This window comes from Physeter macrocephalus, unplaced genomic scaffold (assembly GCF_002837175.3).
Source record: "Physeter macrocephalus isolate SW-GA unplaced genomic scaffold, ASM283717v5 random_45, whole genome shotgun sequence".
In the NCBI taxonomy this organism is placed as follows: Eukaryota; Metazoa; Chordata; class Mammalia; order Artiodactyla; family Physeteridae; genus Physeter; species Physeter macrocephalus.
Window position 1 is genome coordinate 28741 of NW_021145331.1, and position 18250 is coordinate 46990.

Genomic DNA, 18250 nt, shown 5'->3' on the forward strand with positions numbered 1-18250 from the left:
TTATTCTGTACCAAGTACTGTTATGAATGCTCCACCTGCATTACCTCATTAGTTAGGTGGGCACCTGAGCAAACGATGCCCCCGCAGTGACTGCAGCACCCTGAAGGAGGTAAAATGCAGTAAGTGCTGCTTCCTCCCTCAAGCCTCCTCACCTTTGCTTTCCTCTTCTGCTGTCTCAGGGCATCTTTCGCCCTTTCCTCATCTTTGAAGGCTTTTAGCTGAGAAAAGGAGGGAGGGAGAGAAGACTGTTAGCCTAGGTATTTCCTGGCCAGGCCTGGATCCGGGGCCTAACCAACTGCAGGGTTGACCAGCCAATGCATGAGGCACCGCTCTGGGCTGTCCTGCCTGTCCCAGCCCCGGGAAAGGGCCCTGTGAGACACAGCACAGCCCAGGCTGCAGGCTGCAGGTAAGGCCTGCTCACACATCACTGGGGGTGGTCTGAACACAGGTCAGGAGGGTTGCGTGAGCCTCACTGCTTCTGTGCTTTCGCATTAACACCTTTTAGCTCCAATGTGGGAGAGAGTGGATGGCTCAGAGCTAACTCCTAAATTTGCTCTTTTAAGGCATGAAAACTGACTGTGGAAAATCAGAGCTAGAGGTCAGAGAAGGGAAGGGCCTTTCTGAGGGCCACAGAAATGTGGCAGCAGAGCTGAAAGGGAGGATCAGTGAGTGTCCTGACATCCAGTCTCACCAGGGACCCTCCAATCCGTGCCCCCTCCCCATGGGGACAGCCAGCTGCCCCCTCCTTGGTCCAGCTCTTCTCACCTGGGCATGTGACAGGGTGACCTGGGCTTGCAGTTTCTCCACCTGCTTCTTCAGCTCTTCCTTCTCCTCATTCATGCGCTCCCGGTCGCTGCGCTCCCTCTGGAAGTCCTCCTCAAAAATCTTCACCTGAAGGGGTGGGAAGGGGTGGGGAGGTGGTGAGAAAGGGATGAGGCAGGAGGGGCAGTTCTGAGTGCAGGCCCAGACCTGCTCGGGCCTAGAACCCCGGGCCTCCTGATGGAAGTCAGACATCAAAACTGGTTTCACCGCATCTCAAAAATCCCCGTGGGGAGGGGAACAGGTGTACCTCTGGCCCCCCACCCCCAAGTTCAAACAGAGTAGTTCTGGGTCTGTCTATCTTATATTCTGGGCTTCAACATAGGGCTTTATTTGAGAAAAGGATCCATGCCAAAAAAGAAAACAACAGGTTGACAGCCATCAACCAGTCCCATCCTCTCTTGCTGCTGAGGCCCACAGAGAGATGGAAGCCACAGAAAAAGAATATGAATGGAGGACTGGAGATCCAGTCTGCTGGCTCCGAGAGCAGAGGGCCTACAAATTCTCCCAAGGCTTTGGGGTGCCCTGGCAAGGAAGGGACGGGGTGGGGCCCTGTCTCTGCCTCTGCAGTTTCACATCCTTACTGCAGATCAATGAGAAGCCGACCAGGCTCAAAATGATTTAGAAGGATCGAAAGCATGGCACCAAACACCACAGAAACACGTGAGAGAACCAAAACCTTTTCAACTTCCTTTCAATTCTCTGTGTCCCTCAAGAAGAAAGTCTGCATTTTATGCTACTGTGTCTTTAACAGGTTTCTAGTACTTAACTTCCCTTAAATAAAGGGAGAGATGACCCAAGCTCAGAGTCTTCACCAGGCAACAGTGTCTAGCTAGAGTTCAACAACACTATTTTACCTTTTACTGTATTTATTGCTTATAGTTACTTTCTATTTATGGCAAATAATAAACAGGTTTTCCCATTTATAGTAGAAATTTAAGTTCCCTTTTAAATATATTTATTGAATTTATTTTAAAATTTGTTTTCAAAATATTAGGTAAATAATAGCACAGCTGGGGCACAGAAATGTTTAAGCCATGATGGTGGCTTATGGTGGAATGACCTAGATAGGGATACACTGGTAGTGAGGATGAGCCTATATCCAGACAGGGGTCCTGGCCAATGGCCAGAAAGTGGACGACAGATTACAGCTTCCACATGGTTCAAGGCCCATCCTGGGCCCTCAGGAATGCTCCAGCTCCCACTGGGCACCTCCTACCCGACCTTTTCCCCCAGCCTCACCTGCTGTTTCAGCAATTCATTCTGCGTGACCAGCTCCTGTTTCCTTAGCAGGCCTCCAGCTCCTTCCGGGCTCCCGAATGCTGTTGTTGGAGATGATGGGGAGGCCTGGATACTCAGTGCTTCCTCCAGGGCCTGGAATCAGGAACAGAGGAGACGGGCCCATCAGCAGAAAGCCCCTGGAAGTCAGGCCTCATTGGAAGGGTCAGGCCCCATTGAAAGGCCCCTTTCCTGATAACAATAATAATAATAATAACCACCACTATTTAATAAGTTTAATAATATTTATCTTATATATGAACACTATACACACATCATTTCACTGAATCCTCGCCACAGTCCTATGAAGAAAAGATTGTGACCATCATCCCCATTTTATGGATGTGAAAACTGAGGTTCAGAGACCTGAAGTGATTTGTCCAAAGTCACACAGCTAGTAAGTGGCAAAGCAGGGATTCAAAGCCAGCGTGTGCTCTTAACCAGCAGCCTAACCTGTGGTCTTTATGTAGAAGGGAGAAATCTCCTTCCCTGAGGATGAGTGGCTCAATTCTTAGCACCCAGACCTAGAAAGAATACTAAGTCCTTTGGGGGAAGAAATTTCAGTCTCCTCGACAACTGCCTGCCCTGTGATTCTTCAGCTTCCGTAACCCATTCCCACCAAGCCAACCTCTCCATCCCCAGCTCTTCTGTATTAGATTAGCCTGGATTTTAATTGTGACTTAATTAATATTTTACCTTTCCAACCCTGAAAATGGGCTGAAACATCACCAAATAGCATTTTGAAAATTTAAAAAGCACCCCTATTTTACCATGCCCACAAGATACCTTGCCTTACATAAACAATGTGCTCACATTCTCTTAAAAGTTTTCCATTAACCGGTTTTCTCCTTCAACCCTGTTAACGTGTTGCTTGAGAACTTTGGAACACCTCTCAAGACTGAACACCCTCATCACCACCTGGACTTTAGCTCCCTAGGCAGCAGGGCCTCTGCTGGCCATGCGTCAGCACTGCTCACAGTGCCTCCCTGGACCTTGGGGAGATAAAGGAAACCTTCCCCAACTTGGACTTGGGCCCCACGTGGTCTCCAAGACTCCCCCAGAAACATGAGGAAACTGCTGAGCCAAGAGTAAATTCAGGATGCTCAAGGGGCGGCTATGGCTGCCCTTCACCCTCCTCCTCCGTCTGCCCCAGTTTTCAGATGAGCAGGCTGAGGTCCAGGGACAGGGAGAGCCTTGCGTTAATCATCCCCACCAGTGTCCGTCCCCAGCTATGCCACAGAAACCTGGAGGGCAGCGACCCTGTCTGAGGCATCCCTACAACCCGCAGCGTGTACGACATTCTGCCTGGATTTAGACCCCCAATTCCCCCAGCTCAGGACAGATCGTTCTTTTCCCTGAGAACAGGTCCCAGGGCCCCACACTCAGCATCATCGGCGCTTTCCAAACACGAAAACCAAACAGAAAGGGTCACCCCCGGGGCCCAGTGAATGCAAACTCACAGCAGAGCCCGCTGTGAGCAGGAAGAGCAAGCAGAAGGGAAAGGCAGACACACAGGACGGGAGGAAAAGCTGAGCACAGGCTCCACAGCAGGAAAAGCTGAGACTTAGGAGAAAGTTTCCTTTCAAAGCCCCTCCTGTCAGCTTGTTCCTTTAGCCCCTGCACTGGAAGGTGGGCAGGGGCGATAACCTGGGACCAGAAACAGCCCCCAGCCCAACCCAACCCACTGCCCTCTCACTGTGACTCAGAGCAAAGGGCTCCCGCTCTACCTGGGCTCTCCCACCCCCACCCCGAGCCCCATATCTCCCTGGATCCCCCTTCTCGAGGGCAGGAACCTCAGGCCAGTGATCATCCACTCCCTTCAGTGAGTTTTTCCTGAACATGGACGGGCTTGGCGCCAGGTGCTGGGGGATACGTACCCTGGTGAAGACGCACACCTCCCACCGTCAGATGGAAAGACAGGTCATCGATAAGTAATCACAAGAGAATGCCAGAAACGTTGTGAAAGAAGCTGCCGGTACTTTAGACACACAGAATAGGGAGCTCAAAGGAGGCCTGGGTTTGGAAGGCCTCACTGAGGAAGCAGTGTTAAAGCTAAACCTGAACGATGAGGGGGTGGCACTGTGTGAGCAAACAGCACATCCAAGGGCCTGCAGGGGAGCATGGGGTCGTCCCAGCCTGGCACTCAGTGTGCGGGGAGGGGAAGGCAGAGGTGGCGGAAATCACGGGGCAGCACTGAGAGCCTCAGCGCCTTCGCCCTGACCCAGGAGTCGCCCCTCCTGAGCTGAGGGTCTGAGGCACCGGCCACAGGGCGGGCACCGCGGCTGGCTCAGGGAAGCCCTGCCCACCCAACGGACCACAGCCGAGGCGCCCACCTTGTTGAGCCGCTGAATCTCCTTTTCCTGGTACTCCCGCTGCCGGGTGAGCGGGCTCAGCTGATCCTGCAGGTATTTGACCTTCTGACGCAGCTCCTTGGCCTCTGCTGTCAGCTGCTCCTTGTCGGTCTGCAGGGAACACAGGACTGGTAAGCAGGGAGCCCCTCCAGGAGGCCTAGACTCCCTGACTGAGCGCCCCGCCCTGCGCGCGGCCATGCCTCCCCTCTCACTCTCACTCTGCTGCCCCACGATGCTCATGCACAAGGCCCCAGGCGAGGCACCCGGGTGAGAGCGGTAATATCTACATGGTCCTGTCCTCAAGGAAGGGGGGGCTCAATTGAATGAAAGGCCCCAGGTTCTGCCACCAGCTCCTCCAACAGTGAGCTGAGCCCTTGGGCACTGTCCCAGCCCTCTCTGGTCTAAGCTCTCCTATCTGCCATGGGTAAGGGGTTCGTAACAAGAGTCACAGGTGGGCTTCAGGAGGTCTGTGAGCCCCAAAACCAAGCACACAATTTTGACTGTGCAACTTTCTAGAGAGACAAGCCAGTTTTCACCAGATTCGCACAGGGGTCTTCTAGGATGCACAGAAAGCGATAAGCCACTGAAAGTCTCCAAAGGACCTTTCAGCTCTTACAGTCTCTGAGCCCAGAGGAGATAAGACCCTCATAGAAATAAATGCAGCATAAGGCAGAAAGGGTTCCTCCACGGAGAAACAAAGTACTACTGTGAGGTTAAAAGAAAGAATACGACAGCTGAAAAGAAACCAGGGAAGGCTTCAAGGTGGAAGCACTGCTTCCATACCTACTATGGAACAATCCAGGTTCTTCATCGCAAAGAGCCACATCTGGAATGGCCCTCAGAGAGCATCAAGTCCTAGCCCCTTTACACAACAGGAAATGACTATCCAGAGAGGGGAGGTGACTTATTATCCAAGGCCATGCTGTGAGCTGGGGCTAGACTAGAACCCAGGTCTACTAATTCTGGTGCTCTCTGTCCCCTTGCAAGTCAAAGGGAGTGTTTAAAATAGAAGAGGGCAGCACAGTGCAGAGGAAAGACCAGGCACACCCATATTAAACTGTCTATTTCTGTGTGTTTATTTGTGATAAGAGGCCTGGAAAGATACACCAAAATGGTAACCATAGTTACCACTGGGAAGGGCCTGGAATTGGGGGGGTGGGGGTGGTGAGACGGTCCAGGGAAACTCTCACTGTATCTGTATTGTGTGAACATGTCAATATGCTACAAACTAGCTGGTGAGCTGCTTTCAGCCCAAGATGGCCAAGGGCAGCCTTGGTTGGATCTTGTGGGAGTTGTTTCGGACTCCCCGCTTAAGAGGCTCCCAGGCCAGCACAGCCTCTATGGCCATGTGTCCCTGTCCACAGGGCCACGCTTTTGTCTTGAAACACCCCGCCTTTCCCCCAGCTGACAGGGAAGAGTGTCAGATGCCAGGAACTTATCCCACCCACTAATGTGAGCCAGGGTCTGGCTCAGTCCCAAGCTGTGACTGTGCACTCACCAGAAAAGACAGGCAGTGTCCTCCCTAACACACATCTCCAAGTTACGGGGCGGTCGCCAAGGCAGGCTGACCGCTCGGAGAAGGCCCCTGGGTGTCGCATACTGATGGGAAGGAACTCTGCTGGAAACGGCCATTTCTAAGTCAGGCAAAAGCAGCCTGCACCCAGTTCTCATGAAGGAGAAGGCGTGGTGACAGAAATAAAATCTCCAGAGAGCCTGGGGGTCAAATGGCCTTTCCTCTTTAAGCTGCTCCAGGATCCTGAAGGGCCCTGGCCGGTGTCAGTCACACACATGACAGATCAGATGCTACTTCTTCAGGGGACCTGTTCCCGGGCTCCCCCAGAATGAATCTAGGCCCCCTTGGTGCTCTCGCCGTGATCCCTGCAACTTCTCCTGTGTCGTACTTAACACACATCTACTCATTTGCTTCTGTAATTAGATGTCCCACGTCTCTTCCCCCGACGGCGGGGTTGACTGTTCACTGCTGAGTCTGTGTGCCCAGCACGGTGCCCAGGGCATGATCTGTTGAACAGTGACCAGATGAAGGACTGAAGGAAGCTCTGTCTAACGCTGGAGCCCCTCGCCCACAAACAGCCATCACCACTGTACACATTCAGCAGCACCCAGCCCATCAAGTGTACTAGAGCAGGCCTGCGGGATCTCTTTCACATTCTGTGCTTCCCTGTGCAGTTCCCTAGATCATAAGATTTTAACTGAATCAAAGCTCTTCGGTATAAAAACAAGAAAAAAATGAAAAGAATAACTAATCCAATCTCAATTTTCAGATGGGAAACTGAGGCACGGGGAAGGAAAGTGCTTTTGCCTCCGGCCACACAGCCCTTGAGTACTGCAGTCAGAGATGGAACCCCCGTCTCCTGAGTCCCACCCCTGCTTGTTGACTCCCCTAGCTCCAGACTGCTGGGGAGGAGAGGGCTGGCCCCCCGGAGCTGAACCTGTGGGCCCACAGTCACACTCGCCTCCTCCATTTCTATCTTGGACTTGGCCAGGAGGAGCTTGCGGTCAAAGTCGCGCTGCTTCTGCTCCCGCTCGGCCTCCAGCTCAGTCACCTGCTTCTGCAGGTCTGCCAGCTTCTGGCGCAGCTCAGTGATCTGAGTTCAGAGGCAGAGAAAGGGAGTGTGTGAGGGCCGGGCTGAACGTCCAAGGTTCAAGGCTGCTGCGAGGGAAGCAGCATGCGGTATGCTGGGGATGCCCGGAGAGCCCAGCTGTGAAGCAGGGCTCCAGCCTTGAGCTCCCATCACCCCCACAGTACCTTCTGCTCATACTGCTGCTTCATGGACCGGAAATGCTGGTCCCATTGCTTGTTCACTTCCAGCAGCTGCAGGGAAGAGATTGGGGTGGGCAGGAGATAAGCAGAGAACGACCAAAGAGAGCCAACTCCTCCAACACCAGCTTCGCAGGCGTGTGCAGCATGCGTAGACAGCAGCTACACACACTGCCTCAATCCTGCGCTTCTCAGAAATGTTCCTCAGAGCAAATCACCTTTACCAACCGCCACATTTTACCCTTGCCAGGAAGGCAAGACTAACACCAAGACACAGAAAGAGTATATAATCTTTATTGTAGAATTATGGAACACACACCCATGTGGAGGGCAATTTGGGACTCTGTATTTAAATTTCAAATTCTCATTCTCTTTAACCAAATAATTCCACTCTGAAAAATGTAACCAAAAGAAGCACTTGTACAAGTGTGTAAAAAATATGTGTACTGTTGATCATCTCAACAATGTTTATATTGCAAAAAATCTAGAGGCTAACCTGAGCATCAGAAACAGGTTAAGGAAATGATAGAATAAACAGAAAATGGAGTGCTGCACAGCTCTTCAGAAGTTCAGGTGCCTAATACATTGCCTCCGTTCTGAGATGATACTAATTATTTGCCATAATCTTGATATAACAACAATTCGAGGAAGAAAAACAATCCAACATCATTAAATTAACAATGGAAAGGGCATCCCAAGTTCAAAAACATTAAAATATGATAAAAAGTGGGGCTTCCCTGGTGGCGCAGTGGTTGAGAATCCGCCTGCCGATGCAGGGGACGCGGGTTTGTGCCCCGGTCCGGGAAGATCCCACATGCCGCGGAGCGGCTGGGCCCGTGAGCCATGGCCGCTGAGCCTGCGCGTCCGGAGCCTGTGCTCCGCAACGGGAGAGGCCACAACAGTGAGAGGCCCACGTACCGAAAAAAAAAAAAAAAAAAAAAAAAATGATAAAAAGTACTCAGAATTAAAGAAACATAGGGTATGTTTTACATATAAATAAATACCCTCAAAGATATAGTTAATTTTAAGGAAAGAAAGAAAAAAGCAATCTGCAATGTGGTATGTATGATATTTTTACAAACATCATACATTAGTAAATACATAGACAAAATTGAGGAATATGCAATGAACTGTTATCAACTGTGGTCATCTCCAGGAGGTGACATTCTCGATCTTTTTATAATGAACATTATATAACTTCTGTAATCAAAAAAAAAAAACAAACCTTACAGCAATACAAAAAGAAAACTAAAATGAATATGCATATAAACAAAAGACCAAGAGAACCTGACTCTCAAATGTGCTGGAGGACCAGGGAGGGCAGAAAGGCCCAGGGACTGGGACAAGGACCGGGTTGTGTGGAGAGGAGGGGCTCAGAGAATAGAGAGGATGGGGCTCCCACCTCTGATCCAGAAATACCAGGGTGGGGGACGGAGGAAGACTATGCACGAGACACAAGGAAAGAGCCTCAACTTCTGGAGACTCTCAACTGATTAGAAGCAGTGCTGCAAGCAGGTATGGGATCTCTCCTTCTGTGACAGTCCCTCCCTGAACCAGCTGCGTGGTGACAGATGAACCCCAGACTCCCCATTCCTGATGCTAAAACTTGCCTCTTATCACAACCTCTCTCCACCATCCAGGGTTTACCATGGGAGCCTTCCTAAACTACCCCCGCAGCAATTTTAGGCCATACCCCAAATGCCACCTCCTCAGAGTGACTCCTGTGGGTAGGGGAACTGATCAGGAGACAAGAGCCAGGGCAAAGCAGCATCTCTCACCCATGGGCAGATGGTTCGGTAGTCACCATGGCAACGCATCACAGAGACCTGGGCCTAGCCGGAGCCAGGGGGCCAGGGAGAGTCTTTGTCCTGCTGGTCCCAGGAGTGAGGAAGGGTCTTCCCCGACCACCACCTCTCCCTCCAGCCACCTACCTCTGTGCGCTGCTGCTCCAGCATCCTCACCTTCTTCTCAGCAGCACCCAAGGCTTCCACCTCTGGGACTTTACCTGCTGTCACACCAGCCTGAGGAGAAACACAGAGGGGCCTTCAGAGCCTCAAGTAACAATTCTCTCCCCTACTCAGTGCCCCTCTAAGGCTGCTCACCCATGAGACCCAGCCCTCCGTCTCTTGCCTCTCTACCCTCCCACCCGCCAGGACACTGCTACTCGTCCCAGCTATGCCCGAGTCCCTTCGGGAAGTCCATGGAGATCATTATTCCCCCTCCCTGACCCTCAGTGGCTCCCAGACCCTTCCCTCTCCCTAAAGCAGTGTCACTCCAACAGGAATGAGCACAGATCTTGGTTTCTAAGTACCATTCTCTAACAAAAAGTAACAGGACTCCTTGGAGAAGTGGTTAATTTCAGGCCTGGGGCAGGGAAAATATAAGGTGATTATGGAGCGACTTGTGGTGCCAGAAAGTAAGGAAGTGCTCAATCATAATAAGAATAAGAAGAAGAAGAAGGGCATGTCAAATGGGCATAGGAGACAACTTGAAAGAGCTTCCTATGACCAAAGCTGGAACAATCTGAACAAGAAAACAAATTGCGATAGTGCTGGATTATAAGCCAAAGAATAAAATAAATATCCTTGCGTCCCTATTAATAGAAAAAAATAAATGAATAAATGAATAAATAGATGGGGGAGAAGAAAAATTCCAATTAGTAAATAGAGAAGGAATGAGGGAAGCACAAAATCACCATTAGAAGACTATAGTAACAATCACTGCAGGTGAGATCCACCAGTGGATACTAAAATTAGTATTGCAGTCTCAAAGTGTCTCCTCAAAAGTAAATATTTATTAACTACAAAGGGAAAATTAGTCCCTTTATTATGGAGAAAGCTGACAGACACCCCTTTAGCCAAATGATCAAGATTGAATGTAAATAGACACATCGATATCATGTACCCTTGACATGATGCAAGATGTCACTCCAGTGATCTTCTTGTCCAAATCCATAACATCAGTCTAATCATAAGAAAACATAAGAGAAACCCAAGTTGAGGGACATTCTACAAAATAACTGGCCAGTATAACTCAAAAGCCTCAAGCTCATGAAAGACAAGAACCACTGGGCGCTGTCACAGACAGAGGAAACTAAGGAGACAGGACAACTATTGATAAATGCAATGTGGGATCCTGGATTCGATCCTGGTACAGAAAAAGGACACGAGTGAAAAACTGGTGAAATCTGGACAAAGACTGTAGTTTAGCTAATAGTATTGTGCCAACGTACATTTCCTGGTTTTGATCACTGAACCACGGTTAGGTGAGCTGTCAAGGCGATGGGGAGATTGGCACTCTCTGGACTATTTTGCTACTCTTCTGTAAGTCTAAAATTATCTCAAAATAAAAAGTTTTTAAAAAAATTTTTTTATACATAGGAAGTGTTGGGAATTCCCTGGCGGTCCAGTGGTTAGGACTCTGCGCTTCCACTGCAGGGGATGCGGGTTCGATCTCTGGTCAGGTAACTAGGATCCCACGTGCCGCAGGATGCTAGCAATTCAGAAGTTGAACACCGGCTCTATCTCCAAGGCCCTGCTTGGTATAGGCCAAGACCCACACCCTTTCTGGGCCTCGGTACAAAGAGATCAAACAGGATGGGCCCCAACCTCTGACATCCTGCGGGTCTGACAGCATTTGTCCTGGAGTTGTTGCCCACATTCTCTTTGTTCCTTGCCTTCCCATTCCCTGTGGCTGGTGGGGTGGGGGCCGGGGTGCGGGGGACACGGTGCTGAGTGAACTTGTGAGGCTCAAGCGCCCCTACAGGCTAAGGTCTGTAAGTACACCACAGAGCCCGGGAGTAAGGGGAGAAGGTTGGGGGAGCCTTCCAGGGACGGTCTCACCTCCTTTAGGAAAAGTGAGAGATGGGCCTGCCCTTACTGGGGAAGGAGGAAGGGGGGTGCCGTGCTCCTGGGTGCACCCTTAACCTCCACAGAGAAAAGAGGCACCAAATCTGCCATTAAGAGCGACAGCCAATGTTCACTGTTTACCATGTGCCAAGTGCTAAACCTACTGTACAGGCGTCACATCACTGAATCCGCCAATGACCCTCTGAGGTAGGTGTCATTATCTCCATTTCACAGAGGAGGAAACTGAGGTCAGAGAGGTTATGCAACTTGTCCAAGGTGGCAGCACTGACCAGAGGTAGAGTCAGCATTCAACCCACATGCAACTCCAGGGCACAGGCTTCACCACTGCCCAGAACGCACACCTCCTATGGGACCTTCCTCCCCGGCAGGGCGATAAGGGCATCTGGCCTTTCGAGAAGTCAATGATGTTAAGGGCTTTGGAAAAGTCAAGAGGCCTGCCCACACACTTCCGAGAACCCAGGGGAGATCGGGAGAGTCCACAAGTCACTTCCTCAAGAGGGCAGACAATGCAGGCTCTGACTTGAGGGGTAAATGGAAGAAGAGAGGGGCTTCATGGGCTGGGATTCAGAAGGCCATTCATCGGCATGTTGCCCTCTCACACCCCACGTCTGCCTAATAGCAGGTGGATGCAGGAATCTAGATGATGTGATGTCACAGGACCTCTCCAAACCTCCTGCCAGAGCGGTCTCACGGAGTAAGAGTCCCATCCCTGCCTCCCTGACATGTAGAGAGGACGTCCAAATCACATAATGAGTTTGCAAATCCCAGGTAAACTCTACATTGCCACATAGTAATAAGGAATTAAGTTATTAGGATAATTATTACTATTACACAAGTGTGGGGTTTGTTAAAGACATTTGAGTCCTGCTGTACAGCCATTAAACCCCATTAAAGAGGAAAAACATGTCAGTAAAAAGTTGGGACTCAGCTCTGCAGCACAGCACAGACCAGGCAAGGGGCCATCCAGCTCCTAGCTGGGAACTGGATGTGAGCCAGAGCTGGGAGCTGTGGTGGGAAGGGGGCAGGTGGGCCAGCCCAGGGCATTAGCAGGCCTTCCTAAGTCAGCCCACACCCTGTTCTCTGCATGTCAGAGGCTCCCAGGCAGTAGCTTAACAGAGTCCCCTCAGGGGCTTTCTCAACCTAACATCCTAATACCACCAGGGGTATCTGAGACATTAAACTGATTTTTGGGAGCCACCCTGTAAGAGAGACCTTGACAAACTGGAATGTGTTTAGGGGATATGCCCAGACTGCACAAATGACACGACACCACCTTTATGAGAAATGACCAAAGGAACTGCAGCTATTCAGCCTGGAGAAGAGAAGGCATGTGGGGGCCAGGGAGCCAGAGTCACAGCCAGTCGGCTGAGCCTGCGTCCCAGGGGATGGGATGCTCCATGTGGCTGGCAGCAGAATAAGGGCTGAGGAGTGGAAGCTACAGGGAGGTGGACACTCAGGACAAGCCAAGGAAACGCCGTCTAATAACTAGACCCTTCCAGCAGTGAGGCTGGCTCACTGCCTCTGGAGGCTGGGCACCAGCCACTGCAGTGCTGGGGAAGGAGTTTCTGACCACATACCTGCTGCTGTGCGGCTGCCCCCTTCTTGCCCGTGCCTTCCGTCTTTGGTGAGCCTGGCCATCTGGAGGCACCATCTTTGCCGCTGCTCATCAACAACCTCCTGAGCTCCAGGTTTTCCTCCCTGGTTGGAGGCAAAGAGAGAGGTCATATTGCTGGCCCTGGGTCGAGGATCCTGGGGACCTCAGACCTGCTACTCATCTGAGTTGCAGCTGAGACGTGGGGAGTAAGGCGAGTCCCTGAGACCTGCCCTCAGGTGCAACCACAAAGGGCATCCTTACGCCACTTTGCTCGGCTTCCCTAGAAGCCTCTGATGCTCACCAACAGGGTTTCCCCAACTGTGAGACGTCTGTATACATGAGATCTTCAGGATATATCCACACTGCATTAAAGCACCCTGGATCACACTCTCTGAGAAAATTCCACCCTTTCCAATTATCCTCAGACGTCCTGTGCAGAGCATGGGGAAAGTCTCAGTTTGGTGCTGATAGGTCCTGAGTGCCTCTCTAGGGCTTGCTAGTCTCCCGTGTTAACAGAGAAAAGAGCAGCCTTCAGCCTCAGAGCCTTGAGCAGGCAATTCGCCAAAATTAATTAACATCCTTCCATTTTTGTTGTGTTTATTATTGGAGGTATCTTCTATTTATTCCAGGTCATGCTGTTTTCCAGTTACTCTAGTGTAAGTTTTCATTATAATAATCTTAAGCAAAAACATGATGCAAATTAAATTCTTAAGTAAATAATAAGGTAGGTGATACAGGACATAAGAAAAATGGTGATGTGGACTCAGGTATGACTGAAATATGGAAACTATTTCTTTGTATTCTATTTTTCAGCTGGTTTCCATGTGATAATAGGAAAACAGAGAAGTAAAACGGCTTTCCCAAGGTCACACAGTGGGGACTTGCATCCTCACCTTCTAATCATGGGCCTTTCCTCCAGCCTGGGTTTTTGGATCCATGGATGGAGTCATTATGGCTATAAAACTCCAAATGCTTGGCCATCCAGAAGTCAATAAATATATGCTGATTCAAAACGGCACAGTGGATCAGTAGTCACACCTGACTCCCTCTGGGCCTCACAGGCCTCTCCCTGGACCTCAGTTTCCCTCTGCAGGGTGAGGGGTTTGGCCCACATGATCTCAAAGGGCCCTTCGAGCTCTGACAGTCAAGATCAGTGCCTCTCAGGTGTGATCCTGGGTCTACCTACATCATAATCACAGAGGCCCACTGGAAAATGCAGATGCCTAGGTCTCACCCCAGACCCACTGAATCAGAATCTCAGCACAGGAGAGATGTGTGGGAGTGTAAACTTGCAATGCCTTCCCTGACCCTCAGTGATTCTGCTGCACATTTAAGTCTGAGACCCAGTAGCAGCCCAGGTGAGCAATCCCTGACTGTTCTCAGGAAACAGAGCATGTCAGGATGGTGACCAGCAGGGGGCAGCAAAGCCCAGAGCCCTCTCTCCAACAGCCAGCTAGCTGCTGTTAACAGGCGGAGGGGGTAAGTTCCCAAGGAAGGAGTGCACTTTGTACAGACCTTCTTCTGAAGCTCTCAAGGCACTTTATACACAAACACTCCCCAAGGTATTAAAAGGACCAGAGAGGAAACACCCAAGGAGAAGGACCAAGAGACCTGACATCCAAAGCAGGGCTCTGGCACAGGCCTCAGAGCGCTCAGCCCGGAAATCAGTGCCATGCGTCACCGTCTTCCTCTAGCCCATCCGACTCCTCACCCCTCCTCTGAGGAGCCTGGACTTACCGGAGCCTCTCAGCAGCCTGATCCCGCTGTTCCAGGCCCTTGTCCAGCTTGGCCTTCAGGGCCTCATTCTCCTTCCGAAGCTGCTCACACAGGGTCTGCAGGGCAGAGAGGGAGATGGGGGCAAGGTAAGGGAAGGGGTGCACCCCAAATGCAGGTTGATGCTGGGGGGCGGGGGGGTCGCTATAGCCACGCCAGGTCCCGACACGGTATCCCCTTCGCAATGGCCTCACCCGAGCCCTCTTGGGACAGCAGGAGCCAAGCCACAAGGCCTACCCAGGCTCCTCTCTGCATCCTCTCCCTCAGGAGCCAGCCATGAGGACGCCAGACCAAGAATCAGCCACAGCGCCTTCTGTTCCTCCAAGGCAGAGAGCACCATCCCTCTTCCTCCTTCACTGCTGTTCCCACAGCCTAGAATGCTGTTCCCCACCAGGCTTCCCCTGGCTGACTTCTACTCCTGCTTCAAGTCTTAGCCTAAACGTCACCTCCTCCGAGAAGTCCTCCCTGACTCCCACACCTCAGGTGAGTTAGGTCACCTCCATTATCCTCACTCACAGTCCCCTGCTCTCACCCTTCCTGGTACCTGTGACAATTAGAGCTAAAGAACCATCAGTGTCCTTACTTTCTTAATGTCCCCCCCACCCCACTAGTCCATGAATTCCCAGACACCTGGGATCCTCTCGCCGCCCTCTTGTCCACTGCGGGATCCTCAGCCCAGGGCCCAGCTCAGCTCGACACTTTGTTGAAGGAATGCAGGACTGATTGGTTGAATGGACCTGAGTCATAGTAGGCCTAGAGCTTAGGCGATCTGGAGAGTACTCAAGGCAGCCGGGGTACACGGTTGTCAGCCGGCAAGTCAGAAGACAGGGCATCGGGTCAAGACCTCACCAATTCCCAGTGTGGCTCAGGATTCCCTCACTTCTGAGGCACAGTTAGTTCCCCCACCTACAAAGTGGGACAACTGCTCCTCCCCTGCCTCCTTTATAGGGCTGCTATGAGGACAAATGAGACCGGGAGAGTGCAAGTGCCTCGTGAGCTGCCAGGCACTTGATAACCTTTGAGGACATGTGTTTGAAGTGCTGCAAGGTGGAGTGGGCATGGAAGATGGGCATCCAGACTCAGGGTCTCACAGATGGAGGGAAGGGAGGTTCTGACTAGTAAGGGTGATGCACCAGGTCAGTACTAAGTGACTCAATCTCTCAACAAATACCTAGTGAGCACCTAACCCATGACCCATAAATGGCCAGGTGTTCTTCCACTCACCACCTCGGTGGAGCCTCACAGCTTCCCCAAAGCTACGTAATTCATCTCTATTTTAAATGTAGGCTAGGGAATTCCCTAGCAGTCCAGTGGTTAGGACTCGATGCTTCCACTGCCAAGGCCCCGGGTTCAATCCTCCGTCAGGGAACTAAGATCCCGCAAGTTGCCCGGTGTGGCCAAAAAAAAAAAATGTAGGCTAGTGCAGGTGAAATAATGTGCATGAGGTTGTACAGCTCTTGGGAATCACCAAGGGGATTAAACTCCATCTGGCAGATCCTAATGGTACCTCTTTCGCCTGTGATGAAAGAGCAGAGAAGGGAGGTGGCAGGCTGTGAGCTGGGCTGAGGGCAGAGACAGTGAGCGATATTCACCAGACCTTCTACCTGCTCCCTTCCATGTCCATTTCCCAGACTTGCTGTGACCATGTGACCAGTTCTGACCAATGAAAGGTGAGTGGTAGTGACAAGTGTCACTTCTGGGTTGGCTCATGCACAATTCTCTGGTCTCTTTTTCCCTATGGCTGCCAAAGGGCACAAGACAGCTGGGGCCTCAATGTGACTGTGGAGCAGAAACAAGCCCCTGCCACACAGAATGAGGGAAAACTTTCATGTTATCCAGGGAGATTTCAGAGTTGTTTGTTTCCACAGCAAAAACGAGCCCTTTCTGACTAACCCAGGAAAGACTTGAGAAGGCTGGATGGAGAACACAGCCTGGAACTGGTGAGTGGTCAGACATGGAGGAATAGAAAACCATTATGACTGGCTGCAATACCCAGCAGAGGCCTCATGCCATACCTGGCCTTGGAAATGCTGAGTGAACCGAGAAGCAAATCAGTGAATGAATGAGGAGGAACCAGATTAATCTACCTCCACCCACAGGCTGGGCAAATACCCAGGATGCAACAGCCCTGAGTGGGGCCTCCAGGGAACAGAACGTCCTGCTGTGGTCTCTAAGGGAAGGCCAGGACAAGGCCTCATGTGCTGTCCTTCTAGGCAAGAGGCAAACGCCCCGGGCACAAAGCAGACGGAGAGAGGTTGTCACAAAAGTCATCACCTTCCATCAAAGGGGTTAAGAGAGCTCATGTGTGAGTTCATTAGTTCATTCATTCATTTGTTCATTCACCAAATGTACATTTAGCACCTATGATGTGCCAGACACTGGGATGCAGTGGTGCATATGACCGACAAGGTACCTGCCCCTCTTATGAGGCCTACATTCTAGCAGGGAACACAAGGGAAAAAAACCAAACACAAAGTAAAGAAACGAATTAATAAAATTATTACAAACTATGATAAGAGCTAAGAAGGAAACAAACAAGAGCCTGATAAAAAATAACAGTGGGGGCACTTCCCTGGTGGCTCAATGGTTAAGACTCCGCGTTTCCACTGCAGTGGGCACGGGTTTAATCCCTGGTCAGAGAACTAAGATCCCGCACACCGTGCAGCACAGCCCAACAACAACAAAAAGATCTGAAAAAGAATATTTGTGTATGTGTGTATACATATTTATATATAAAACTGAATCACTGTGCTGTATACCTAAAACTAACGCAACATTGTAAATCAACTATACGTCAATAAAAAAAAATTTTTTTTAATAACAAGGGTTGGCAGGACCCCATTTATGAGGCCCAGTATCAATCCTTATTTCAAAGCTGAAAAGTTGGGACTCCCCTGGTGGCGCAGTGGGTAAGAATCCTCCTGCCAATGCAGGGGACACGGGTTTGAGCCCTGGTCCGGGAAGATCCCACGTGCCACAGAGCAACTAAGCCCGTGCACCACAGCTACTGAGCCTGCGCTCTAGAGCCCACGAGCCACAACTACCGAAGCCCACACGCACACGCCTACAGCCTGTGCTCCGCAACAAGAGAAACCACCGCAACGAAGAGTAACCCCTGCTCTCTGCAACCAGGGAAAAGCCCGCACGCAGCAACGAAGACCCAACGCAGCCAAAACTTAATTAATTAATTTAAAACAACAACAAAGCTGAAAAGTTGACACTCAAAGTGATCCCACCACAAACAACGCACCAGGTTTGCCTCCCCAGTGGCTCAGCCTTGACACTTGACATCTCTGGGCCTTGCTGACACCTGAAGGTGGTCTCCCTCGGCCTGGCCCTCCAGGCTCCAATCGCTCCTCCAGCCTCCCAGTGTGGCCCCTCACCCAAGGTGGGGGTGGGAATCCTCTGCTCCCCCTGTCTCTCCTCACACCTGTCTCCAGCCTCGACGCCCCTCCTGCTTTTGTCAACCCAGGCCCTTCCCAAAGCTGCACACAGTGGACACCCCAGCACCTCATCCGTCAACTGGGCACTTGAATGTCTGCTGACACGAGTGAGACAACAGGGCGGTGACTGGCCCAGAGGAGGGTCTAGGAGGGAGGAAGGCTTGGAGTTACAGCTCTGTCACTAAGGTGACAGATACTCAGGTCCTGAGCAGGTCTTCTCGGAGCCTCAGTTTCACTATCTGTGAATCCTTCCCTACCCGCAAGCCCTCAAGGCTCAGATCCAGTGGCCAGTGTGGATGAGCCATCACCATAAAATCTTAACAGTGACCACTTTTTGAGCACTT

At 51.0% G+C, this 18250-nt stretch overlaps 1 protein-coding gene across 10 annotated transcripts in view; it reads right to left on the bottom strand.

Moving 5' to 3' along the window:
* TNIP1 (TNFAIP3 interacting protein 1) overlaps nucleotides 1-18250 on the bottom strand; it is a 52162-nt gene that overhangs the window by 3817 nt on the left and 30095 nt on the right. For 8 of the 10 annotated variants that reach the window (XM_028483545.2, XM_028483549.2, XM_007110896.4 and 5 more), the window contains 10 exons: nucleotides 14428-14522; nucleotides 12674-12794; nucleotides 10132-10191; nucleotides 9159-9248; nucleotides 7216-7281; nucleotides 6923-7054; nucleotides 4431-4559; nucleotides 2062-2193; nucleotides 766-891; nucleotides 153-218 (listed from right to left, as the gene is read on the bottom strand). In XM_028483545.2, the coding sequence (XP_028339346.1) occupies nucleotides 153-218; nucleotides 766-891; nucleotides 2062-2193; nucleotides 4431-4559; nucleotides 6923-7054; nucleotides 7216-7281; nucleotides 9159-9248; nucleotides 10132-10191; nucleotides 12674-12794; nucleotides 14428-14522 (1017 nt within the window). The remainder of the gene's footprint in view (nucleotides 1-152; nucleotides 219-765; nucleotides 892-2061; nucleotides 2194-4430; nucleotides 4560-6922; nucleotides 7055-7215; nucleotides 7282-9158; nucleotides 9249-10131; nucleotides 10192-12673; nucleotides 12795-14427; nucleotides 14523-18250) is intronic. The other 2 variants (XM_007110897.4, XM_007110895.4) reach the window with 1 other exon arrangement.